The sequence below is a fragment of the Aspergillus niger genome (assembly GCF_000002855.4).
Source record: "Aspergillus niger supercontig An07".
In the NCBI taxonomy this organism is placed as follows: Eukaryota; Fungi; Ascomycota; class Eurotiomycetes; order Eurotiales; family Aspergillaceae; genus Aspergillus; species Aspergillus niger.
Genome location: NT_166523.1, coordinates 196,726 through 221,192, shown reverse-complemented (window position 1 = coordinate 221,192; position 24,467 = coordinate 196,726). Strand labels below are relative to the sequence as shown.

General features: G+C 50.2%; 13 protein-coding genes across 13 annotated transcripts; 3 read left to right on the top strand and 10 right to left on the bottom strand.

Moving 5' to 3' along the window:
* Nucleotides 1–225: 225 nt before the first annotated feature.
* On the bottom strand, nucleotides 226–2,338 carry An07g01220 (uncharacterized protein; the record flags this gene model as incomplete). The annotated part of the gene is made up of 8 exons (XM_059748210.1): nucleotides 226–585; nucleotides 651–811; nucleotides 866–1,378; nucleotides 1,436–1,507; nucleotides 1,630–1,825; nucleotides 1,877–1,928; nucleotides 1,981–2,057; nucleotides 2,123–2,338. 8 exons carry the CDS (start codon nucleotides 2,336–2,338, stop codon nucleotides 226–228), a joined length of 1,647 nt encoding a protein of 548 aa, XP_059606114.1.
* Nucleotides 2,339–3,132: 794 nt separating this feature from the next.
* An07g01210 (hypothetical protein) lies at nucleotides 3,133–4,469 on the bottom strand (the record flags this gene model as incomplete). The annotated part of the gene is made up of 6 exons (XM_059748209.1): nucleotides 3,133–3,210; nucleotides 3,282–3,421; nucleotides 3,499–3,709; nucleotides 3,828–3,998; nucleotides 4,147–4,220; nucleotides 4,304–4,469. The coding sequence occupies 6 exons, from the start codon at nucleotides 4,467–4,469 to the stop codon at nucleotides 3,133–3,135; spliced, it is 840 nt and encodes a 279-aa protein (XP_059606113.1).
* A 334-nt stretch (nucleotides 4,470–4,803) lies between these two features.
* An07g01200 (uncharacterized protein) lies at nucleotides 4,804–6,130 on the bottom strand (the record flags this gene model as incomplete). Its single annotated transcript, XM_001391172.1, has 5 exons — nucleotides 4,804–4,986; nucleotides 5,075–5,445; nucleotides 5,500–5,715; nucleotides 5,783–5,917; nucleotides 5,980–6,130. The coding sequence occupies 5 exons, from the start codon at nucleotides 6,128–6,130 to the stop codon at nucleotides 4,804–4,806; spliced, it is 1,056 nt and encodes a 351-aa protein (XP_001391209.1).
* Nucleotides 6,131–6,170: 40 nt separating this feature from the next.
* Nucleotides 6,171–7,439, bottom strand: An07g01190 (uncharacterized protein; the record flags this gene model as incomplete). Its single annotated transcript, XM_059748208.1, has 2 exons — nucleotides 6,171–6,435; nucleotides 6,541–7,439. The coding sequence occupies 2 exons, from the start codon at nucleotides 7,437–7,439 to the stop codon at nucleotides 6,171–6,173; spliced, it is 1,164 nt and encodes a 387-aa protein (XP_059606112.1).
* Nucleotides 7,440–7,548: 109 nt separating this feature from the next.
* On the top strand, nucleotides 7,549–7,947 carry An07g01180 (hypothetical protein; the record flags this gene model as incomplete). Its single annotated transcript, XM_059748207.1, has 3 exons — nucleotides 7,549–7,557; nucleotides 7,659–7,771; nucleotides 7,863–7,947. The coding sequence occupies 3 exons, from the start codon at nucleotides 7,549–7,551 to the stop codon at nucleotides 7,945–7,947; spliced, it is 207 nt and encodes a 68-aa protein (XP_059606111.1).
* Nucleotides 7,948–8,083: 136 nt separating this feature from the next.
* Nucleotides 8,084–10,428, bottom strand: An07g01170 (hypothetical protein; the record flags this gene model as incomplete). The annotated part of the gene is made up of 7 exons (XM_059748206.1): nucleotides 8,084–8,193; nucleotides 8,319–8,417; nucleotides 8,494–8,609; nucleotides 9,658–9,796; nucleotides 9,834–10,093; nucleotides 10,170–10,224; nucleotides 10,314–10,428. The coding sequence occupies 7 exons, from the start codon at nucleotides 10,426–10,428 to the stop codon at nucleotides 8,084–8,086; spliced, it is 894 nt and encodes a 297-aa protein (XP_059606110.1).
* A 22-nt stretch (nucleotides 10,429–10,450) lies between these two features.
* An07g01160 (uncharacterized protein) lies at nucleotides 10,451–11,755 on the top strand (the record flags this gene model as incomplete). The annotated part of the gene is made up of 3 exons (XM_001391168.1): nucleotides 10,451–10,565; nucleotides 10,619–11,053; nucleotides 11,100–11,755. 3 exons carry the CDS (start codon nucleotides 10,451–10,453, stop codon nucleotides 11,753–11,755), a joined length of 1,206 nt encoding a protein of 401 aa, XP_001391205.1.
* A 365-nt stretch (nucleotides 11,756–12,120) lies between these two features.
* Nucleotides 12,121–14,253, bottom strand: An07g01150 (uncharacterized protein; the record flags this gene model as incomplete). The annotated part of the gene is made up of 4 exons (XM_059748205.1): nucleotides 12,121–13,191; nucleotides 13,256–13,789; nucleotides 13,833–14,099; nucleotides 14,185–14,253. The coding sequence occupies 4 exons, from the start codon at nucleotides 14,251–14,253 to the stop codon at nucleotides 12,121–12,123; spliced, it is 1,941 nt and encodes a 646-aa protein (XP_059606109.1).
* Nucleotides 14,254–14,368: 115 nt separating this feature from the next.
* An07g01140 (hypothetical protein) lies at nucleotides 14,369–16,358 on the bottom strand (the record flags this gene model as incomplete). The annotated part of the gene is made up of 6 exons (XM_059748204.1): nucleotides 14,369–15,304; nucleotides 15,350–15,612; nucleotides 15,674–15,790; nucleotides 15,865–16,042; nucleotides 16,092–16,129; nucleotides 16,208–16,358. 6 exons carry the CDS (start codon nucleotides 16,356–16,358, stop codon nucleotides 14,369–14,371), a joined length of 1,683 nt encoding a protein of 560 aa, XP_059606108.1.
* A 154-nt stretch (nucleotides 16,359–16,512) lies between these two features.
* Nucleotides 16,513–17,826, bottom strand: An07g01130 (uncharacterized protein; the record flags this gene model as incomplete). The annotated part of the gene is made up of 1 exon (XM_001391165.1): nucleotides 16,513–17,826. The coding sequence occupies one exon, from the start codon at nucleotides 17,824–17,826 to the stop codon at nucleotides 16,513–16,515; it is 1,314 nt and encodes a 437-aa protein (XP_001391202.1).
* Nucleotides 17,827–19,227: 1,401 nt separating this feature from the next.
* On the top strand, nucleotides 19,228–21,124 carry An07g01110 (uncharacterized protein; the record flags this gene model as incomplete). Its single annotated transcript, XM_059748203.1, has 4 exons — nucleotides 19,228–19,851; nucleotides 19,900–20,316; nucleotides 20,363–20,488; nucleotides 20,732–21,124. 4 exons carry the CDS (start codon nucleotides 19,228–19,230, stop codon nucleotides 21,122–21,124), a joined length of 1,560 nt encoding a protein of 519 aa, XP_059606107.1.
* A 426-nt stretch (nucleotides 21,125–21,550) lies between these two features.
* An07g01100 (uncharacterized protein) lies at nucleotides 21,551–22,329 on the bottom strand (the record flags this gene model as incomplete). The annotated part of the gene is made up of 2 exons (XM_001391163.3): nucleotides 21,551–22,114; nucleotides 22,177–22,329. 2 exons carry the CDS (start codon nucleotides 22,327–22,329, stop codon nucleotides 21,551–21,553), a joined length of 717 nt encoding a protein of 238 aa, XP_001391200.1.
* A 446-nt stretch (nucleotides 22,330–22,775) lies between these two features.
* Nucleotides 22,776–24,467, bottom strand: An07g01090 (uncharacterized protein; the record flags this gene model as incomplete). The annotated part of the gene is made up of 1 exon (XM_001391162.1): nucleotides 22,776–24,467. The coding sequence occupies one exon, from the start codon at nucleotides 24,465–24,467 to the stop codon at nucleotides 22,776–22,778; it is 1,692 nt and encodes a 563-aa protein (XP_001391199.1).

Here is a 24,467-nt window from a genome sequence, read left to right as displayed (position 1 = left end):
CCTCTGCGTAGTCATGACATTCCTTGTTATATCTGTTGGAATACATGATGTTGTGGAACTACTTGAGGGAGATTAAATGACCCGGATATAGAGTACATGACGGAGTAAGATGATGCCATGACCAAGGCACCCTGTGACCTCGCTCCTAATCATAACAAAGCGCCAACGGGGAGCGTGAGCAAGTTGATCTGTCAAAGCATTCATCCCTAGACTCCAAGCATCAGGCTAGGCTCTCCTCTTCTGAACGCTCTTCCATCCTAGGCCCCAACTAAATACAAAAGCCGCCCCCGCAGTCCCAGCAACCATATAGAAAACGTGCTGAATAGCATCATTATAAGCTATAACCACACCATTCAAACTAGAATGCGGGATCACCGATCGCATTCCAGATACACCAGCCGACGTGACTTCCGAAACAGAAACGTCTGGTGCGTAGATGGGTAGAAGGTTTGCAAGACCGGTGTTGAAGACTGTGCTAGCGAAGGAAAGCCACAATGCTCCACCGAAGTTCTGGCAGAAATAGAGAAAGGCCATGCTGACGGCGATTTTGGAGGGAGGCACATTGTTTTGGACTGCTATGAGGGGCTGGTTGGTTTAGTTGTGTTAGTAATCCTGGTCAAATAACTGGCCTTGCTACAGAGTAATCATACCATTTGAAGAGCACAACCTCGTCCCACACCGGCGATTATTTGATACCCGATCCATTTACCCATGCTTGTATGGGGAGTAAATAAACTCATCAATCCAGATCCGATTGCGGCTAAGACTGTTCCCGTAACTGCCGAGGGCAGGTAATAGCCAAGCCGGGTGACTTTGAACGCATTAGCGATCCACTCATAAGGTAGAACAGAATGGCGATACATACCCGCTAAGCCAGATAGAAAGCCAGAGATCATTTGAGCAATGACACCCGGTAGCATATACAGGCCACTATACATCGGTGGTTCGCCTCGCACTCCTTGGAAGTATATAGCCAGGTAGTAAGAACAGATCAGGCTATTCGCATAGAGGAAGAACATGGTCAATGCAGAAGAACAGACAACCCGTTGTTTGATCATTTTCAAGGGAATCATCGCCGCGTCGCCTTTTCTATATTCCCAAATTAACAAAAATACCAGATTGCCGGCAGATCCACAGAAGAGGCCGATAACCATGGCAGTATTCCAAGGGTAAGTTGTTCCGCCCCATTCGAGAGCAAGAAGAAACATAACGAGGGTCGGAGAGAGGAGGAGAAAACCCATGATGTCAAGCTCAGAAAAGAGAGAGGCGAATTCGATTTCTAATCGCTGCTCTGGTCTGTTAAGGCCGTGCTCGGGAACTGATATAAGAAGGAGAAAAAGCACTGCCAGCCCGCCGATGGGGAGATTGATGTAGAAGCCTAGTTTGATACTTAGTAATTGAGGGCACTGTTGTCGGGGGTTCGAGTATCACGCACACCATCTCCAGGTCGCATATTCCGTCAATGCACCTCCAATCAATGGTGAGGCCACAACGCCTATTTGACCACCTGTGAGGGTTAGAATCGAAGGGAACGAGGAACTGTAGTAGAACATACATGATCCCACAATGCCAAAGTAAACTGCATTTCAGGGCTGTCAGTAAGACTTTATTATGATTCAGGACAAGAACGTAAGCCGGAAAGTAACGTACGAGCTCTCTTTTCAAGAGGTATAGAGGCGGACAATATTGTGAGTGCACCGTTCGACACGCCAGAACTCCCCATCCCAGCGATGGCCCTTCCTACTATAAACATATTGGAAGACGTTGAAACACCGCATACTAATGAACCAAGCTCGAAAAGGGCGATGAAGGCGATATATGTATACTATGATATAGTTGGCTTCATAAAGTAGTGGGCAGGCTTATAGCAACTAACTTTGACATTGAACCGAGAATATAACTTGCCTGACATAGGCTGGAGAGTACAGCTTGGAGAGAGTGAGTCTTAATGAAGGAGACGTAGGAGGATAATTGACTTACCTTGTTAATAAATACGCACTCCCGTACCAACCAACCCCCGTAGTAGAGTGAAAGTCACTCGTGATTTTAGGGATTGCCTTTTTTGTTAGGCGTGAGTTTATATGACATACTTGGGTGACACAGCCAGAGGTAATCCACTCACCGTAGCGATTATGGACATATCAAGCATGACAAGCAAAGCGATTGCAATAACCGCAAGTATAACCAAGGCCAAATTAACTCCGGAGAGATATTCGAGTTCGACTTCATCTTCATTACGCACAGCAGGATTACCCTGACTGCTGTTGTCGTTGGGTTGTGAGCTTCTCGCTTCCCTCGAGACATTCGTCTCCCTGATCGAATCGGACCTAGAATTCATTTCGCCTGATTCCTTTTATTAGGGTCTGAAATCTCAACATCCCTAGTCGGAGCACCCGGAGAAGACCCATATGAAGAGGAGTGTCTGGATTGAAGAATGGGTGGGGGACTGGGGGTTTAACTGTTTTGACTGGAGCCTAGAACGGAAAGTGGAGAAAGCTAATTGGTGGCATGGGTATAGATAAGCGGTCATTGAAATGCCATAAAGTTGTTGGCTGGAATCGGATTATTATACTTTTATGGGCTCAACCAACTTATTAAAATCGGCCTATTGTCAACTGATATCGTAAGGCAAACATTTTTTGGATCACCTGCACTGCTAAAGCGACTACACGGCTATTCTAAAGATGAAAGATATCGTCAAGTCAATCAACTCTTTAAAAACTGTACTCTACCTTTCTACCTTTTTGCGTTTTATGGGGGTATTTAGGGTGTACCAGGGTTACTAGGAGCTTTTATTAGGAATTTTTATAAGGGGGTTAATCATGGGATGTATGTATTTTGAACTCATCGTGGTCAAGAATAGTTTTGAAGTTGGTTGACTTGACGATATCTTTCCTCTTTAGGCTAGCCGTGTAGTTCCTTATAGCAATACAGGTAAGTAGTCCAAAAAGAAATTGCCTATCATGAATACTTTCTGGCTTTGACCTTTCGGATCACATGCTTCCCTGATAGTCTCGCACCTTTCAGGCCGAGTCCAGAAAAACCTTTTTAACCTTGGTAGTCTTAGTCCCTGATTTATTGGGTCGCATTAATTAATCATACTTAATCTTAACAAGTTGGTTGAATCGCGTTTTAGCTACACGCCGGCGACTTATGTGGTGGTATGGTGGGTGACCACATCCACGCCGTTGGTTCAGCGTCATTGCTGCCCTGAACCCCTCTATTCTTCACCTAAATACTCTATACGCCTCTGAACCGTTGACATGTCCTCTGTGCTAAACCTGTCGTCTCTCTGTGAATACTCTGATGTCCTTGACAGCGTAAGAGGCCGTAACTAAGCGGACTCTCGGAGAGAGCTTCGACCCTGGAGGATCAAGTGAGCAGCAACTTCCGGTCACGTTACATGGCAGCGCCGTTAGTCCTCCACATCATCTTAGAATCCACTTCCTTCTTCCCTTGTTTTTTTTTTTTCAGGATTGAAGTTGAGCGGCGACACACTCTGAGGCTGTAGAGGCAATGGAGAGCATAATTCTAAGCCTGCGCGTGTCACAATCGCACGGGCATCGTGAGTGGTGGGGCTCAACGCTTTCGCGGCACGCAAAATGATCTGGTCGCGCCCGATCGGGCCGACCCGACTTGGTCCCGTCAAATCTGGCCTCGGCATTCGGCCGCTTCTTCTGTCGCATGCCGTGGCAATAAGTCCGCGACCCTGTTGCTGTTCACCTAATGAATATTTCTTAAAAATTCAAGTTCCGGCACTCCCGATCAGCTGGCTCCTTGAGAAAGATTAGGATGGACATCCCTCCCGCTTTCAGGGGTGTGATTACCTCATCTTTCGGACCAGGGAAAGCGATGAGTACAAGGCCTACGAGGCTATACATAGGAATCATCTCTTTATCATGGACAGAGAGAAGTAAAGCACGCCTTTTGGCTTTGGCACATGGGGAAGCTGAGAACATTCCTGTTATGCCAGATGAAATGGCATGATTCGGCTGAGCCTATATAACTTCTGTCTCTTCAATCCTGCGAATGCCGTTCCTTTGTCGACTCAAGCCAGGAACAAGAATATAGGATACAAAGAGCAAAGCAGTTCGGCTATGTCGCCTCCGGGTATTGCTCTGGGTTAAAGAGCTACTTGTAATATACCCGAAACTTAGCCCCTGATGGGAAGGATTTTCCCAGGGCAAATATATATCTCTGGCTACTAGGCTGCACCACGACTGTGCGAATCGAGAGCGTGGAAGGTGTGCCTTCATGGGATGCTTCCTTTCAATTTCTACAGTACTTTATGATATCAGAATACCTGGGATCGTGAATGAAGACACCGATGGCAGGCTGTCTACTGATGTCTTATCTCGTGCAGAGAAGCGGGTCCTGATGTGTTTGACAGCAGGGGAGGGGGGTATTGACAGACACCACACGAGCTGGGGTTGTCCACCAATTTCTACGGTGGCGGCTAGGACGCACATGTTGACGCACCCAGTCCTGGACAAGGTCTATTTTAGCAAGGAAAAAGGGAAACCGATCCGGGAGAAAAGGCTCATAGGTGAAGATGGTTCATGTATCCTCGCGAAGCGGTATGCACTTGTGATTCCACGACTCTAGTATCCCCTAAGCGTCGGACTTTGTCCAATTACAACAAAAGTATAATCAAGCATGATCTATATGAATGGAAAGAACGGAACGTAATCGTTATTTCATCTTGGTGGTCATAATGGTCTTGGAGCTTGATAATGACAGCTGTGTACCATGTTATATAATCAATTCACGGGAGCAGTGTCAATTTCATAGCTCATGGTAGACTCAAAGCTCGTAAACTATCTTGTACGCTGAGATCTGCCCATCTCTGTACTCTTGAAATCCGTCCGCCACCGCATCTAATCCTTTGAGTAATTTCGGCGTATTTGGTTTCAAGCTGCCTTCCTCCAACCATCCGGGTAGCTTTTCGAACAACTCGCTGGTGAGCTCGTGGTCATCCTTCGAGGCCTAGACGTTCACAAAAATTATCAGTGAGGTTTGTTCCACAAGGATATCATCGGTGTGGGAAATATCATATGATGGTGGGGATACGCACAGGCCACTTAAACTCTCCATAGCTGTGATCTTTGAGGAAAGCAGTCCAAACCAACACATCCGTGACGCGCGTGCCCGGGACAACATTCTTCGTATTAGCCTTTCCAGGACGCACAGTGCAGAGATTCCCAAGCCCGGGATGAAGTGCGCGTGAAGCAGTAGCAGACGAAGTCGCGTTGCCGATAGTGTCGAAGACATGGCGTAGACCCGGCGCCAGTCCCCGGATCTGTTCAGCAACATCCTTGTCTTTGTAGTCAAAGGCATACTTGGCGCCAGAGGCGCATACCAGGTTGAAGTGCTTTGGGCTGCATGTCGTCACTACTTCGAAGCCGCAGAGAGAGGCGAGTTGGATGGTGTATAAGCCGACGCTTGCTGTGATCGGTCAGTATAGTAATCTGGCTTATCGGATTGATAGTGAGTTCTTACAGCTACCACCCCACACCAGAACTCTAGTCCCCTTAGCCTGGTTGCGGTTGAGCGCAAGGCAGCCTTTGGAAAATAGAGCTAGCCAGGCTGTAGCTGCGGCGAGAGGAATAGTGCTGGCTTCTGCGCGCGAGATGTCGATGTTGGTTGGTAGTTTGAATGAGATTCGCTCGTCTGCTAGGCAGTACTGGCTGTATGCGCCGAGGCCTTTCACCTCTCCTAGATATTGAGGGATTTTCAGTCTGTGGTGTCAAGTACTGTGTGAGTGAATACAATGACGACTTACCTCCCCAGACCAAGCCAGCAACGATATCACCTTTGGATAGACGCGCAACATCGCTACCTAGCTCAATAACCTCACCGACAAAGTCGCATCCCAGAACAGCTCCATCACCAAAGGCGTTACTGTCGAAGGATTGCACTATAGCGTGTAAGCGGGGCTGGTTGCAGGGCAGGTAGGACGCGATTAGGCGCTAAACTTACCATCGGTCGGGTTTTGTGCGGCATGCGACAACTTTACCAGCACTTGATTCGAGGCTGGAGAGGGTCGGGGGATCTCTTCTTTGGACAGCTTTGGGTGTTGGCCATCTGTCACGCGGACGACCAGCGCTGTCATGTTTGGCGGGGTTCCCATCGTGGTAAGGATTGGTCGGGATTCTTTGCAAGTTCGAGTGTTAACCGATGGTAGAGTTCTTGTCATACAACTGTAAGGGCGCTATAATACAGTACTTTCGGACAACAGCTATTTGGAGGTATTTATAGAGGAACTTATAGAGGAGAACGAGATACTTGGTGAATGGACTGACAGGCAACGTGATTGATAAGCGCGCTAAAAGTGAAGCACATGCGGGGAACGGGGATCCCCGCCTCATGAGTTCCCGCCTGCCATTTCCCGATATACATTCCCGAATATTCGCAGCTTCCCTGGGGATATTGCAGCTGCTCAATCTCAAATAATATATGCGTCATGTATACTGCAATACTCAATCCTTTCATTGCATCAACGGCCGCAGGTAACCCAAGACACATTCCTGCACTCCCAACGAGTTGTGCGCCACTCCATCCACCACGTCCAGCCGAGCCTCAATGCCATCTGCCTGCCAACTGCTCTGCAATTGCTGGAGCGTCTGCGATCGTCCCTGATCCATCATCACCACCTCTCGCTTTCCCGTATTCACCGTCCCGCTGTCCTGCCCAGAAGTCTTTTCCGCAGCCATCCGTTGCGCCATCATTTTCTTTGCCCACTCCCAGAACTCCCGCCCCCCATGGACCTTCACATCTTCACTTCCAATGACTAGCTGGATTTGCACCTTTCTGACAAGTTCCTTGTTCACTCCCTTGCCGAATATCTCCTGAACATTAGCTATCCCGCTCGGCCAGGCCAGTTGCTCATCAAGCATCGTAACCTTTCCCGGCGCACCGACACTCACGGCTGCTAATCGCTCCGGGTGCACGTAGAGAAACCGATGCGCAAATTGCCCTCCCCCGGAAAACCCCGCCAAGAAAACCTTCTCGGTGTCGATTCCAGGCCAGACTGTAGATACTTCATCTAGAATTGCCAGAAGCGCACGATCAGAGCGCAATGTCGCTGAGCGCAGCACCTTGTATGAGTCGAGATCATTGGGTCCGTCGATGTTGGCGGGGAAAAGTGGCGCAAGGATAGCACAGGGCGTGGATTCGGCAAAGGAAACCAGCTCGGTTCGCATCGAAATATTGCGGCTGGTGCCATGGATGTTCACCAGCAGTGGAAGCTTGGCTTTTTCGTAAGGGCTTGGTTTGGGAGAGGCGCGGCTGGGGTCCGGATTGTAATGGGTGGGAGGAATGTACAGGGTGTAAGACACGCGCGGTTCAGCTGCCAAAGTACGCTGGGGGATATGTCCGACGAGAAACGCGGATTTGAGAAATTGGGGCGGTACTTCCGCGGTGGTGAGAGGCACATTCATGGTCGCGTTGTTCAGTTGTAAATCTTCACTCTAGTTAATCGTCGTCGAAACGGGTGCATGCGATACACGTACTATATAATCAGACGGTCGGAAAGTACGGGATGCCGATATGCCGATGGTAATTGTTGAGCCGTAAGCGCTAAAGTCAGAGCTTATTCTCCAAGATTTCGATACAGCGGTCGGATATAACCAAGGCGTACGATGGATAGGATCTTTTAGCCAGTTGCAACCAGTAACAAAGTTATAGTCACGGCGTTCAACGTTGGGAGTCTATCCCGGGCCGTAAGCCGCATGCCCGATCTTGAGTGGTTGCGGGGACATGCGGAGAGCGAGTGGATCCCACAGAAATTGCTCCACGCAAAAGTGTTGAGAACATTCCTTTGTGGCTGAAGTTGACATATCATTCGGTAAACGAGTCTGTAGGATGGATATCGGAATCAGGAAAATTATGGCGGAAGCTGTTGCTCAGATCTCAGCATTCCGACTACCTGCTCTTTCCATACGCTGAAGTTTTATATCGTCCCTAAAGTCGCTAACAGTACCGTCCAAGGGTCAGCATGTGCTTGGGAGAATTAAAGAAGAGCCTAACATGGCACTAGTACTCTGAAAAAAGGCTTAGGTATCTCGACTGCATCATGAATTTATCACGGTGTTTGTGCTCCAAGGGGAGGGTTGTGAGTGCTTTCATATCTTTCATATCCTGTAATACAGATAGTATCAACAAGCTTGGTCACAGGATTTTCAGCCGGACAGTCTGTGGACCCTCGTATAATCGCCTCATTTTCTATGATTAGGTAGTGTAATCGTTAATTTCATCGGTTTGTCAGAGCTTATATACCAGCGATCACGAGACGCAAAGTGGAAAAGGCTTTTGGGAACCGTAGAAGATGTTGATGGAAGTTGGTTGATGGTGAATCACCTGATCAGCAGCTGACTGAGTCACGAGGGCGACGATGACTTGACTCTCTTTCCTCCACCCTTCATCTTAACTGTCTACACCTGCCGAGTCAATGACAGTTCATCGTTCAATGCCACAAATCGATGCTTCATACACCACCGCCGTCCTCAGTGTGAACCGGCTTCAATGACTGGAGTGCGATGACTCGAATAATTGGGCTATCTCGAGGGGTGTCCTTTGGTCTACCAAGTCGCTTGTGAGAGACCGATTCCCTAGCAACAAGCCGTATTAATTAGACCGGGGTGAGTCTCCTGCTCAGAGAACCAAGCAATGACTGATGAAAAGCGTATGCACTTTGAATTAGTTGCAGCCTAAATCGTGAGAGGATGCTGTGCTAGCGGGAGACGCGCAGCCGTCCTCATGGCTCCCCGCAACTTATGGAGTGCACCGGAGGAAGATACTACTTTTCGGCTAGCGGTTTTCCTGCTTCTCTCAAGACTGCGTATACTTCATCTCCTATGTTGCCCCTTAAATTGGGAACCTTGAATGGAAAGACAAAGCACATTATAGCGCCATTAACAGCTAGCAGGAGCTTACGATCTATTAAAGGAAGCAGAATACGTGCTACTCAGTCTTTCGGCGCTGCCTATGACAGACCAAATTAGCGTGGGTAGAGCATGTCTTGGATTATTTTGGGATTCCACGGTTAGCGATTCCTTGTGAGACATGAGAATTGGACCGATTTCATGGCTGAGACAAGCTTTAGCCAAGCTTTAGGACGGCTGTCGGCATCGCATCCGGATTTTTAGCTTTGACGAATTATGAATCATGAAACACTGACAGGGGGTGACGAAGAGTCAAAGACGAGGACATATTGGGCAATGGTATGCTTAGTTACACCCAATGAGATCTTTGGCCCACTATGGTGAATGACTGCTTAATTACATTATCCGGCTGCATATTCTGCCAGGGTCATCTCGCTAACGGCGAGACCAGGTTCGGGTAGGAACTTTAGAACACCAGAAAGCCAGGCACATCTTCTGAACAGCTGATCACCGGGTGAGACATGGATAAATACTGGAGAGTCTTCGCCAATGAAGGTCGACAACCAGACCCACCGTGGAAAAATTTAACCCGTTCGGAATAGCGGCTGTTTTCGGCAGTAAATATTTCCCCAGGAAGCGCGCAACTCCTCAATTTCGGCGCCCCGTTGATCTACGCAGGACCGAGACGAACAATCTGCCAAATGACACGGCGCAGCAGCTTTATGCTATATCTGTCCATCTGCTACGCCGCCGTTCATAATTTAATACCGATCACCGCTTTCTGATAACAAATGTCGGAGGACGCGCAATGCCCCTGAGGTAGCGCTGGTTAGTCTGTACTAGCGGAAGCACTAGCAAAGCTTGACCCAACAATGGCGCACGAGAATCCTGCTGCCTAGCTCGGATTGGTCGCCCTCAACAGGCGTGAAACAATATTCCCGGCAAGAAGACCTGCCATTCGTGCAGATTCGATCCAATTACTCTGACGTACGATCACCGGGGAAGACCATAATGAAGTGCAGATTGTCCCTGCGTAGCGGATATGGAGGGTTACAGCTCGCTTATCATGATTCATGAATCCACCCGGTGACCTGACCCAGATATGACCCGTTCCAACCATGGCATCGCCGAGTGCCATAAACATGTTATCTTCAGCGGGCCTCTCCAAGACATTTAGTGTGCCCATGTGGTGATTCCACTCGTCATTGCCACTGTTCACCAATACTTTTTGGGTTAGCTGGTCCCCCCATTTCTTGAATTTGCTATGCGATTATCCAATTTCCATACGGAGATGCATAAGCGATATCTCCGGTCTTTCGGTCTGCAATCGTTTGGCTGTCGCCTTGTCCCACACATTCCCCTTTTTGACCCTACCGGTCGCTTCGGGGAATCAATGGGATGCGGGATTTTTCCCTCGATATAATGCTGAACCTGTCGTCCCTTTGCTACTGAAACTGCGCTGTTGTTTCATCTTTCTACTGTAACCAGCCCATTCTCCAGGCAGTCCTCTTTGGCTGTCCTCTGCCACACCCCTCGGCTGCGGCATAACATTCTCGTTCGGACCCAACATGCGCCACATTCCGGCATGGTTCGTGGCCTGTCTGGCTGCGGCCACCGCCTCGGCCTCTGCCCCGACTTGCAGCACCGACAGCAAGTGTCCGGAAGAGTATCCGTGCTGCTACAGTAAGCACAACATGCCTCGTAATTCGCACATGTTCTGACATATCATCTTCAAGGCGGACAATGTGGTGTAGGAACCTACTGCCTGGGAGGTTGCAACCCTCTTGAATCGTACTCGCTCGACAGCTGCACGCCCGAGCCAATTTGCAAGAATCAGACCTACACGTTTACGAACATGGACAATGCGGTCCTGTACGACCACTACCTTGGTAACGCCTCCGAATACGATTGGGTGTACAGCGGCTACCCCAAGATCAAGAATGAGAGTCTGTGGTTGACGATGCCCAACGGCACGACGGGCAGTCTGTACTCCCTCAATCATTACATCTGGTACGGCAAGATCTCGGCCAAGATCAAGAGCAGCCGGACGCAGGGTGTTGTGACGGGTTTCATTCTGATGTCGGATGATTTTGATGAGATCGACCTTGAATGGGTTGGATACAATCTTTCGAGCGCGCAGACAAACTTTTACTTCCAGGGCGTGGAGAACTGTATGTTCCGCAGATCAGTCTTATGCACCTAAACTAACAATTCTAGATACCAATGAGGTCAATGCCGCCGTGTCTACCGGCAACACCTTTGACGAATGGCATACCTACACGATCGACTGGAAGCCCGATGTGCTGGAGTGGCTCATCGATGGCACTGTGATGCGCACCCTGACCAAGAACTCTACCTACAACGCCACCTCGGGTATCTACCAATACCCGCAGACTCCATCCCGGCTGGAGATGTCTATCTGGCCCGGTGGCTCGGAGGCCGAGGGACAGGGTACCATTGAATGGGCCGGCGGTCTCATCGACTGGGACAGCACGGATATCAAGGAGTACGGCTACTTCTATGCGCAATACAAGGACATCACGGTCGAGTGCTACCCTGCCCCGTCTGGCACCATCGACAAAGGTGACACATCCTACGTGTACACGAGCGACAGCGGTCTCTCGGACACCATTGAACTTTCCGGCAACAGCACCGTGCTTTACAACCTGCAGGATACTGGCTTGAACATGACGGCTGGCACCAAGATGTCTGATTCTGCCACGGCCTCGGGATCCAGCTCTGGAGCCAGTAGCACCGGCGGCAGCAGCAGCAGCAGCAAGAAGGAGAGTGCGGCATCCGGCTATGGTGAGCGCGTGATGGAGGGATCGGTGCTTGCGGCCGTTGGTGCCGTTGTTGCACTGGGTCTGTTTTAGATAGGGGGGCTACACGGTTTCTAGTGGGAACGTGGCATGCGAGATGCTTGATGTGGTATATATTCTCTTCGGATCAATATTTCAAACATGTATTACCAAGTGTACTTAATCATAATACTTACAGACTACAGAGTGTAGATGTACATAAAACACTCACACTTGAACATAGGATTGCAACTGCATTTACTCTACCAAGACTCGAATTCTCGAGACACTAGCAACCTACTACACCATATTTACTAAAACAGGCACCGTCACACCCCGCCTTTCCCCACAACACAGGAAGATAAAAGTTTCTACAATTCAGCAGGCACCCCCGTACAAGCAAGACACAAGTTCCGCACCAGCCCAATCCCCAAAATAGCTCACAGCAACATCCTCCAACTCGACCTATCACCACTCTCCATCCACGCGTCTTCTAGCCCACAAAACCACTCACGCATCCCCATCCTCATCCTCATGCCCATCACCATCACTACAATCACACTCAGCACAACAACAACACCACCAACCCACATCCACAACCTCCCCTTACTCATCCTTATATCTCCCCCCTTCATCCTCCTCACCCACTCCTCCACCACCCCAACAACAACCCCACTTCCCCCAAGCACAACCGGCACTCCACTCCCCGGATGCGTACTAGCCCCGACAAAAAACAACCCCCCGATACTCTCATGTTGAATCCTCGGCCTAAAGCACAACACATTGAAAAATGAATGCGAAAGACCTAATATCGCCCCGCGATCCAAATTGTATTTCTTTTTCCAGGTGAATGGGGTCTCGATCCTCTCGCACACGATGTGTGATTCGATGGAGTTGCCTGTGCGGTCATGGATAGTGCTGGGGATGAGGGAGCGGATGGTTTGGGTTGTTTCGTGCCAGTAGGCGGTTGTATTGTGGGGGTTTAGGGCGGATGTTGGTGATGAGGAGGAGGACGAGGAGGAAGGTGATGGGGGTAAGAGGTGAGGGACTGGGACTAGGACTACTATTGCATCTGTGTTTGGGGGTGAGGCTGAGGGGTCAATTCTGCTTGGGATGTGCAGGTAGAATGAGGGATGGTCTGGGATTTGGTGTTTCTTGAAGATGGTGTCGAAGCTGGATTTGTATGTTGTTGAATCTGGGAGGAATATGTTGTGGGATTGGAGGTTGGGGAGGGTGGTGTCTAGTCCCCAGTAGAAGGAGATGCTGCTGCAGGAGGTAGGTTTGTTTTGTAGGGATTTGCTGTAGGTGGTTTTGGAGAGGAGGAGGTTGTTGTATGCGTAGGTTATGTCGGCGTTGACGATCACTATATCTGCTGAGAGGGTTTCTCCGGTGGAGAGTCGCACGCCCGTTATGTGTTGATGGTCGTCGCTGAGCTCGATGGAGGTTACGGGGGTGTTGAGGATGTAGGTGGTGCCGTGGCGGATGCTGATTTTGACGAGGGCGTCGAGGATCTATGTATTTCAGATACAATCATGGATAGTATGAAAAGGGGGGAGAGGGAACGGATGTACGTACAGTTCTGAATCCACCGATAGGATACCATATCCCATCTGTCATCTCGGTATACTGTAGTAGAGAGTATGTCGCTGGAGCATCAAACGGGCTCATGCCAAGGTACATACTGGCGAATGTAAATGCCTGGCGGAGTTTGTCGGAGTGGAAGTACCGACTCGCACGGGTGTATATGCTTTCGAAGACGTGGAGTCTGGGTAAGGCCAAGAGGAGGTCCCATCGGAGTAGACTCCAAATGGTTGCGAAGTTACGGTGCAGAATATGTTCGCAAGATAAGTTGTAGTGTCGGCCGGATTCGACCAGGAAACGCAGAAACCCCTCAAATCCATACGGCCCTTCGTGAGCTTCTATTTGCTCTTTCATCGACGGAATATCAGTGGATAAGTCGAGGTGGTCGTGATCCGGGAACCAGATGCGGTAGCTGAGGTCGCATTTGCGGAGGGTGATGCCTTCGGCGGAGATGGAGGTGTCCAGGTCGTGGAATATCTGGTGGAAGAAGGACGGCATAAGGAGGAGGGAGGGGCCTTGGTCGAAGCGCTGATGCGGTTAGTATTGTACTGAGATATATAGATGGACACACGTAGTCATTCTCCTGCATTAGGGAACATCGCCCTCCGATGTCTGCATTCTTCTCGACCACTGTTACTTTGTAACCTTTTTTGGCGAGGCGAGCTGCGACAGCAATGCCGCCAGCGCCGCCACCTGTTGAAGGATGAGTTAAAAAGGAGTATTTCAGTAGGGGATGCGCTTCGTACCAACTATTATGGCTGTGGGAGGCTCCATTCAGGTAAAGAGCAGGTGGTTTTGGGAGTGAATGAAATTGTCTAAATTCCTGTTCATCTTCGGCCTGCATCAAAGGCTGCGAGTTGTTATCATGCAGTGAGCAATGTGCGAAATATGGCTGAGCCATATTAGTGTCTTAAACTTTATACTTCCCTCAGAAGTCTGATATTCACTACAACCAAGGAAGTGGGGAGAGCAGACACAGAGACAGCATCCATGGTTCAGGTTGAGCACCAACCGGAAAATATAAATCCAAAACAACATAAAGACACCTAGACTGCATGACAACCGAACTGACTTTCGGTCAATCCGGGAATAACGTACAGGAACAAGCTAATTGACTCCCAGCTCTTCCGCTTCCCAATCATATGCTACTTTCAGTCGCTCGCTCATGTCCAGCGGCTGGTCCAACCTCTCTGACAATATGTCCACTACAGCGGGTACATCCACCTCCATATTATGCTCATCATCCACCGGATCTAACATCAAAACCGCATATGGTTGATCCCGCATTCTTGCGGCCTCATAGAAAGCAAAGTCCGGCCTGGAGGTTGGCATAAATTCAATCAACAGCGTATCCTCTGCAGTCCAGAAATGGTTATGCAAAGCACTTCCGTGAGGACCAATGACAGCTTTCACGTTCTGATGAACGTAGCGCATCAGCGCGTCTGTGCTGGGAAAGTCTTCGTGGTTGAAGATCTTGAGTTGCTCCCTTTTCCCTCTCTTATCGAGAAGTGCTTGGATATCTGCCAGGAGAATATCCTCGTTAAGAACTTCTCGGCCAGCGTTGAGATTTAGTCCGTTCGACCGCGTCATGTATAGAATTAGTTTCCGAGTTGACTTATCCACTGGCTGAAGACTTTCAGGACTGAGGAGCGAAAGGGACCTCTGTGTCAACCAGGGGTGAATGAGCGGTGCACGACAGCTCCAGATTAGCTGCGATGCTACGAAACTCGTATCGCTATGTAGCACCTGGTTTGCGGCATATCCAAGGTATGACCAAAACTCCTCGACGGACTTGTGGCCCTCGCGCCCGGTAGCTACGTACCGCGTCTGATGGTCTCGCGACTGAGCCACTACTCGCATGCCGCGGTCGAGGAAGTGCTGCATTGACCATGAGTCTGGGAAATTCGCAAGCAGCACGCTGTCATGGGTGGGCTTGTCGCTGCTAGGTACAACATGAGAAGTTGTAGCGAGGCCGGACATGCAGGATTGCATGATCCATTTGTCGAAGGGTGTAGATGCAGATAAGGTGACATTTTGGAAGACCTAAAAGATCAGTCTCTGTCTCTTGTATAATGAGCAGACACTTACATATATCTGACCGTGCTTTTCAGGATACCGCATTCGACCTTTCATCTCATAAGCTCGTTCCCACATCATCCAGGTTGTGTTCCACCACCGTTCAGCATCCTGGGGACGGGACGCAGCGAATATCGGAGGGCTGATAGTAAATGCAGGGTAGATCAGCTCCTCAGCGGACACTGCATTGGGTAATGTTCGAGCAAGGCACGGTGCGTAGTATCCGGGAGTTGTGCCAGTGCATTCGGTAAGTCTGAGGGGATGAAACCGGTCGCCTGTGGAAAGGGAAGGCGATACATGATTTTCTGGATTTAATCCAGGCGTGGAAACTCGAACGGTGTGGTCTCCGATGTGTTTGGTTTTGAAGATGATGAACAGGAGCGAAAGAGACAGTGTAAGCGATAATAGGATACGCCGCATTGTTGCATGAGCTATTGAAGGTCCCAGTATACCCTCAATATTTGTCAGGTATATTGCTTAAAGAACAGTAGGCAGCGACTCCATAATCGGCTCTTTTCCGTTCATACCAATTTTTGACAGCGCATCGCTTCTGTATGCTGAGCCCCAGTGATGATGAACAGCCACTCTTGGCGTCATCCGTAGTTCCCAGCCAGGCAGTCGTACTGATCGCTTCACCTTCCACGAACACTTTGGTTTTCCCTCACGCCGCACTGCCCCTGTGCATGGTCCTCCGCCGAGACCTTCCTGTCAGCTTACAGTTTGGCACGCCTGATGAGCGGCTCCTTCCTCGTACCTGGATTCTGGGATCTCGGAGTTGGTTACGAGGTTGAGCTGAGAGCAACGATAATAATATGCATTATTCCGCAGTGCTAAGCACGGTAATAGTTTTGAGAGCCAATCAAAATATACTGGAAATAGAGTAGGAGGCTATGTGCTCAAGAGGGGCAATGCGCTTGTGCTGACAGGCTGGCCAATTAGGACCGTTGTCTAATGGTAATGCACCGGGAGGGCTGACATGAAATAGTGCAGATCCACTGAATTGGGTGATGATCTTCTTCATGGCGCGGGGGAATGCCGGTAACGCCAGCCCACGTAAGATCTACTGCTCGTGTTCGATGTTATCCCCTCTGCCGACAGTCTTCGAAGTAATTCTACATGATTCAATATCCGCAAAAAAAAATACGTTCTAGTGTATCTGTAGACCCACTTTGTGATCACCTGCTAGCGCGGCTGACGAGGTTTTCCATCTGATACGCCCAAACAACCGATTTTCGGTCCACAGTCTTGGACATATACATGGACGCCAGGATCAACAACGGGAACATAACAACCGCTGCTGCAGTCCACGCCAGGAAGAGTACATGCCAGGCGGACTCATCCTGCTGCGTCTGCCAGAAATCCGTCCCCCACAGATGATAACAGACAGCCTGCAGGATGCGATTGCGCATGACCATGATGAACAACGGATGAAACAGATATAGTGAGAAAGAGATCGTCCCGAGGAACTGCACGAGACGAGTCTCTAGCGGAACTCGCAGGAATCGAACACGTCTGAGCGTTCCAACAACAAGGATCGCCCCGACAGCGTGCCATCCCCGGATGCGAATCTCAGGATCCACATAGAACGGTAGCTCAAGGGAGGATTGAAACCAAAAGTCGGGTGGAAAAGTCGTATCTTGTGGGAGGCACAAGAGGTAAATTCCGCTCACGAAGAGGAGGCCGGTGAAGACATTTGCACAGTTTCTGACAAGGATGGTCGGTTTTCTCATTTCCCCAGCCGCCAATAAATTCCATGATGCTTCACGCAGGACATCCAGCTCCGCAAATAGGAGACCAGCCATAAATGCTGATAATATAGGTGAGCCAAACCACATGAGGGTGACACACAAGCCGGCAATTGCTAACAGCCGCACCCTAGGCCTGATGGATGCAAGCCCAAGTATCACCAGGTAGACCGCCATTGAGCATTGGTACTCATACGAAATGGTCCACAGGTGGAAATTGTATCCCGTCACATAGAATGGTCCACTCATATGAAGAGTCGTCAGGAAGGTCATGGTGAGACAACTGAGATGAGGTCTTAGCGCTGACCAGGGCTGTGCTCCAGGACAGCCCTCCCGATCACCCGGCATCCAGTCAATCAGGCCCATGTAATAAGCCGAATGGGAGATGAGGCAAAGAGCTAGAACAGGAATGTAAAGTCGAAACCCGCGGCGAAAGACGGCAGACGTAAGTTTTCGATAGAACTGAGCCGGGGCATCATCACGGAGTCGTATTATGGAGGTCGACACGGCATAGCCTGAGATGACAAAGAAGAGAAGAACCATGGACTGTCCAGCAAACACTAAGCGGAACGGTGGTAACTGGAAGAAACGGTGATTCTCAGCTGCGGGGACAGCCCAGAATGATCGATAGGGAGTTTTCATCTCTGCCACGGTGAAGTGGAACCAGGCGACGATCGCCGCAGCTATTCCTCGTAGTCCATCCAGCCAAATTTCGCGAGCTTTGGCCGAGGCTGTTGATGCCATTGTGACAATAGGAGGGGATGTGGGGGATAAGCTTAGAGTAAGGAGGATCAGGTGTGGTATGATGTTTTCGTCGAGTGAGGGGTTTAAGAAGCAAGGCCATGGTGCAGCCCCGATAACTAGACTCGTGGTACTGAATGGTACGGAAGCGTAATATTGAAGGGTCAGCCGTGGTACGGCCTTCACTGAATCGGCAAGCAGATTCTACCTATCAAACAACAAGTCAATGTGGATCTAGCATAGCCAAGACATAGAATCACAAGGTTGGTGACATTCTTCCATAGGACGGGTATGTGAAGATCCCGGACATGATGCTCCGTAGTCCGACGGGGAGCCATCCGATACCAAATCCCGAGGCCACTAAGCCCAGGCTGCATTATTCGAGGCGCCCAGCATGACCAATCAGGTAGTGAGATAAGCACTAAAATCAGCGGGGTCTGGATACGAGCTAAATAGTAGAAACTCCCGCGGCTTATGCAGATCACAGATCTATCATGCTACTCGTCGTATATCGTTGTCCTCGGCACATTGCCAACGGGCTCTGGTGTAGCCAACCAGAGTGCTCAAGATGCTTTCGTCCATGTTTGCTAGGTACGCTTTCAATGGAAGCCGCATTCGGAGGGAATAGTAATAACGTGCAGATATTAATATACCATTTAAATTAGGCAATGAACCATATATGTTGGAAATTGAAGGTGCTGAGAATAATGCAAAGACGCACCTGCCGCCGTCTACTGCTGACTTGCGCGTCCTTGTCAAGGAAGGTTATGTCCGTATCCAATCGCGGTGATAATCGTTTGTTGGTTCACGATATATCACACTCAATAAGGGTTTGCGACTGAAAAGTGGAGGTCAAGATCCGTGCTCCATATCCAGTCTGAATACTGGAAATTGTGGCCTGTACAGAGTTGGATGATATCTGCTTCCTTGGCCTTGACGACACATTTCCCTAGTGCTTATGCGACTGCCAATGTGCCGGCACTGGAGCACGGATTTTGAATCTTCTGTCTGCTCCCGCCTGAAGACCGCGTAGTTTGTCCCAACATGGGCGATCGTTCGCGCGGCAAGTTTCATCACGGCCGTATGCGTATGCAGGGTCTTTGCAACACCACATCAACAGTCTACCGAAATGACTGGATAGCAAAATGTATTGGCATCAGCACTAGATGCGCACGCCATGATCCGTCGAAGAGTGAGGGCGGATGGCTTATGGCTGCTCTAGATGATGTGGTTTGCATTGCCACCCGAATCATAGACAGTCATCAGTAACATATATTGCAACAAAGAGGGCAGGAAAACTTGATGTATCACTCTCGGGAATAGTACTAGATTCTTTCTTTCGTCCGTTCTTAGTCTCACGGTTTGGCGCCTTCTGGCTCCCAAAAGTCTTACCTTTATTCCATCATGTATTACATCCCCAAGGCGTTGAAGCCACACAGTGGCGTAGGCTCCGGCCAGCGATTGGTGACCCTGGCTGAACAAACTTTCAATTTCCTGGGATGCATTGTTGCGGCTGTGGTATACTTCTACGGCTTGATGTATCTCAAGCAACCCTTAACCTTTGACATGATAGTGAGTATAATTCTGGCCGAGTACTGTCGATGGAGAAATAGCCAGAGACACCGATATGCAGCACAGCAGGAAGAGAACGGTAGCCTTGGTCTTGCTGAGAAGGGCAAGTCAAGCGAGCAGAGGTTGGACTGTGTTGCTGCTGTTGTTGGGTATAGGGAGGAGCCTACCCTCTGGAAAAGGGCACTGGAGAGCTATTCGCAGGCGCAAAATTGCAGATTTCTTCTCATATGCATAGACGGGGATGCAGAGGAGGATCGGGAGATGGTTGAAGTCTTTCAAGACGTGAGTGGCTATCCTCTGTCTGTATTGCATGTATTCACGTTTATTGATCAGGTTTACGCGGAAACGTCCGCCTTGATGCACCTGGATATCCCTCTAGCAGAGATTGCTATGCAGATTGACCGAGCTAGGTCCTCCAAGACGACTGATGTGGATATTATCGCTCAATGCTGTTCTGTCGCCAGAGGGGCTCTGGAGAAGAGTGGTATCAATCTGACCGGCGAGAAGGCGATCTCTAGATTATGTGTTAGCCAGCCGCACATGCACAAGAAGGGCGTCATGTTTACCTCCTTCATAATTTCCTTGGTGCTCTCCGATATCCTCGACATCGAGTTCTTGTGGACATCCGATTCGGACTCAATTGTGATGCCCGATACATTGACACGTACGATGGCGACATGTGCCGCGGATCCCGGAATTGGGGGTGCCAGCACGGCACTTACCATCCACAACAAGGATGAAACAGCCATCACGCAGCTCGGGAACGCGGTATACCTGAACGAATTGTATCTGGCACGTTCCTTTACTGGCGCAGCTGCCGCAAATGACTGCCAAAGCGGACCGTCTGCTGCTTTTCGCTTCTCTGCTGTGAGTGGAGAGTTGCTCGCCTGGTATAAACAAAGCGTGCTCGGACATTGGATGGTGAGATTATTTTGCGCCACCGTATGAGCATAGATTGACTGTGCAGGTTGTGAACGAGGATCGACATCTGACCACACGTCTCCTTTTGAAAGGTTGGAGAGTGGTTTTCGCATCCGACGTTATGACCGCCACTGAGTCACCCACGACATTCAGGAGGTGGCTGTTGCAACAGGTGCGTATCCGGAAAGGATTGTGCCCCTACTCAGTGAAACTGGAACTAAGCTGAGGTATCCAGGTCCGTTGGGGTCGAGCTGTACATGTCGAAAGCTTCCACCGACCGAGCGTGTACCTAAAGCACTCTCCCATATTGTTCTTCGGCGCCCTGCGGCGACAATTTGCCGCCTTTATCGTGCCCCTAACTGTTGTCTTGTATCTCTGTTCTGGGATGCTCCTAATCCGAGCCTTCTCATTTCAGGATTACTCCCACCGCCTGGCGCTGACAATCTCCTACCTTGTGTTTCGTAATCCATACCGACCAACTATGAAGGAGTGGATGTGGAGTCTCCCCGCACATCTGTTCTATCATGTTCCGTTGCCTGCCATTCAGGTGTGGAGCTTTCTGACAGTACTCCATGATTCGTGGGGAACGACTATGAGGGCCAACAAAGAGGTAAAGCATTCTAAGCTGCGTCTTAAGATTTGGGAAGTTGGGTTCTTCGTCTTCTGGATGGCCATCTTGGGCGGTGCCTCGGGGCGATATATTGCAACGTCGCTGATGCCAGGCTCGGTTGACGTGGTGGCATTCATTCTTGGGGGGTTTGTGTCAGTGTTGATTGTGGGTGGATGGTGGATGGTTGTCGCGAAGTGAGCGGGGCTTTTGGTTCTACCGCATAAACGGTGTCGCCATGAACGCTTCCCTGGGCGGACCTACCAGGTGAACATATCCTTGAGCATCATTTTATTGACGATTAGAAGAGCCAAACAAGATTCGGAATGGCGGACTTTAGAAAGTTGATAGAAATGGCATGCCATTGGGAGGCTTGAGGTGTGATGGCAACGGAGAAGCGAGTTGAAATAACAGGGCGTCGGGAAACAACAGATGTCCCTCGGTCACCTGATCAGCGTACTACACGAACAATATGATCACTTCTCACGCGTATTGTGTTTGGTTACACTACTAAGTGGTCATCCAGGGGGTCAGCAGTCGGATATGCATTTGCTCTTGAAGCGTTTTATATAGATTCATTGAAGGTATATATTTCGTGATCAGCCTAACAAAGATTCAACATGACATCTACTTCCTGTTCGCCAAGAGCTTCTTCTTCGTCCTGTCAGCACATGCCTTAGCATCAAAGATACCATTGACGCTAGGATGCTCCCGAGTCGCCTGCGCCCAACGGCTGAAGTTCTTCGCCTCCGCCAATCCCTCCCAGATGGCCGGGTCGATCAAGTCAGCCTCCTTGTCCGCGAAGGCGTGCAGACGGATCAGGAACGATCCGAGCAGCACCTCCACCAAAGTCAATTTATCGCTGCCACCGAAGAAAGGACCGTGCTGCTTTCCCTCCAGTCCCTGGTACAGGAGGGGCTCGATCTCCTTCTTGATAGCAGCTACGTAGCTCTCAACGCCGGCCTTCCGGTCGGCTTCGGTAGCACCACGCAGGGCGGCATTGTAGTGGGGGGCAGCTTTGCTGGAGTAAGTGTCGACAAAGAAGGCGATGCGGGCGCGCTGCAGAGCTCCCTCGGGAGTGTTTGACGGGGGCACGAGGTGGGAGGGGTACGCGTCGGCGAGGAATTGAGCGACGATGCCGGATTCGGTGATCACTTCACCATTGTAGGAGAGGGAGGGAACGAGACCACGCTTTGATTGTGAACGTTGGTTAGCTAAGCTTTGTGGAAGGTGGATAGGTAGGTCGGACATACCGGGTTAACTTCCAGATACCATGGCTCGCGTGGGGTATCCAAATCAATGGTGACCTCTTGGAAGGGGAGACCGAGCTCCTGGAGAACAATGTGGGCGCGGTGAGCCCAGGGGCAGGTGCGGTTGGTGTAGAGGACGATCTTGGGAGAAGACATGATGAATATGTGAATTAATGGAGGGAGTTAACAGCTGTCAAGGGGTGACGAGGAGAGGCGGGACAGGCGGGTATAAAAAGGCCGGCAGAAGCGGGGCATCGGCAGATGGAACCGGCGGGGAGGAAAACGTGGGAGGAAGAAAGCTTACACGACGCGCTGCTGAGCTCCGACGGGATTATTAATGGCCAGCCCGCCGGGTGATTTCCCGCCTGGATGGCATCACCGCCACCCTATCAATTATTTTCCGGTGTCCTACGGGGTTACTGATGGAGAAAGGCGCAGGAATTCGTCATCCAAGGCGTTATATTGCACAATTTAGGGTATAATCTATCTATCTAGACCTTTAACATCTAAATATATGAACAAGAAGTGTCGCACATGCGGGGTATCTAAAATGCTTGTGGCCACATAAAATGTCATGGAGAATCCTCGACTCATGCATGTACTTAAACAGGGAACGGCTGCGACTCGCGACGGAGTCGACTGGCCCGACGACCAGCATGTCTCTCGCGATCGGCGGCTAGGGTCTGGGCAAATTTGCTGCGACGACGGATTTCGGGGCCCTTCCAGTAGAAGATATAGATCGGAATGGCCACTAACGCGGCAATGCACCCCAACAGGGTGCTGCCCCAGGCCAGATGGAACTTACCACCAATGTTCTCATACAGTGGTGTCGCATACATGGTCGCAATACCAGCGAGGAAATCACGGGCGAATCCATTACCGCCGGTCGCCGAGGCAGAATAGGCACCGTAGGCAGCGACCATGTAATCAATCGTAGCCATGTAAATGGAGTAGTTAGCGATGGCGATCAAACAGGCGAAGATCAGGGGAGCAATCCAAGGAGCATAGGCAGGGCCAATAGACGTCCATGCAAAGCCCAGCAGACCGATGGGCTCGAGTGGAGCGAGGAACAAGAGCAGGAGAAGACGGCGCTCCGCAAGACGGGCAGCATTACCTTCCTTCTTGCGGATCTGGCGTTGTCGCCAGACGTCTGGCAGGAAAATAAGGTATGCGATTATATAACCAAGCAGGATGGCACAGAAAGCCAGGCCATTTGTGAGGGTATTGAAGCCCCACTGATCGAAAACGAGCGTGAAGGATTCGGTGAAGGTGAAAATCAGAGCATCGGAGAACCCAGATAGAAGTGACAAACAAAGGACAATGGGCTCGCGGATAAACATCTCAAACGGACGTTTCCAGATTCTCAAGACCTCCTTGACACTCAGACGACTTTCCTTCAACTCGTTGGGGCCGTAGATGTTGGGGTCTTCACCAGACTTGCGGCGGCGCTTGGCTTCGCGATCCAGGAGGATGGTTGCTCTAGTTTCGGGAACCAACAGAAAGTGCAGAGCTTGAGTGAAGCCTCCGACAATCAATTGCACCCAGAATACCCACTGCCACGTAAGATACTGACCAATAAATCCACCAAAGACGGGTCCAATTGTAGACCCGCCCACTGAAGAAAGCACGACGTATGCAACAGCAAACCCTTGGTCATCAACTTCCCACATGTCTGCAGTCATACCCAAAGTGACCGATCCACCAGCAGAGCTCAGACCACCCAGGAAGCGGCAAACCACGATAGTACCAAAATTCGGTGCCAAGGCGCAAGGGATCTGCCAGATATTGACTAAGAATAAACTGAGCTGCATGATCGGCCATCGCCCGAATTCCTCACTCCAGGGCGCCCACAGCTCACAGCCAAAGGCGTATGCCACCAGGAAGATCATCTGTCCGACACGGGCTGCCTGGGCGCTGACGTTGAACTCATTTTCAATTCCGGTGAGAGCATCCGAGTACACACCCGTATTGAAGTTCATGGACATCTGAACCATGAAGACTACGGTTAAGATGGTCCATTTCTTATACCAAGGAAAGCAGAAGCCGAGTTTGTCGTAACAATCGTCCTCGGTTAGCTCCCGCTTGCCGTCAGAACGCTCTTTTTTGGAAAGATCGGTATCACTTCCAGATGTTGGCTGGGAGGCATGCTCGGCCTGCTGGGTGGAAGGATCGTCCGATTCCGATCGGCGGGTCAGATTTCTGAGGGCGTCTTCTGTCTTGCCAGACTTCTTCTCATCATACATACCCTGATCGGCAGGGGCATCGTTCTTCGGGGTGGGCTCAGCGGCCGTCAT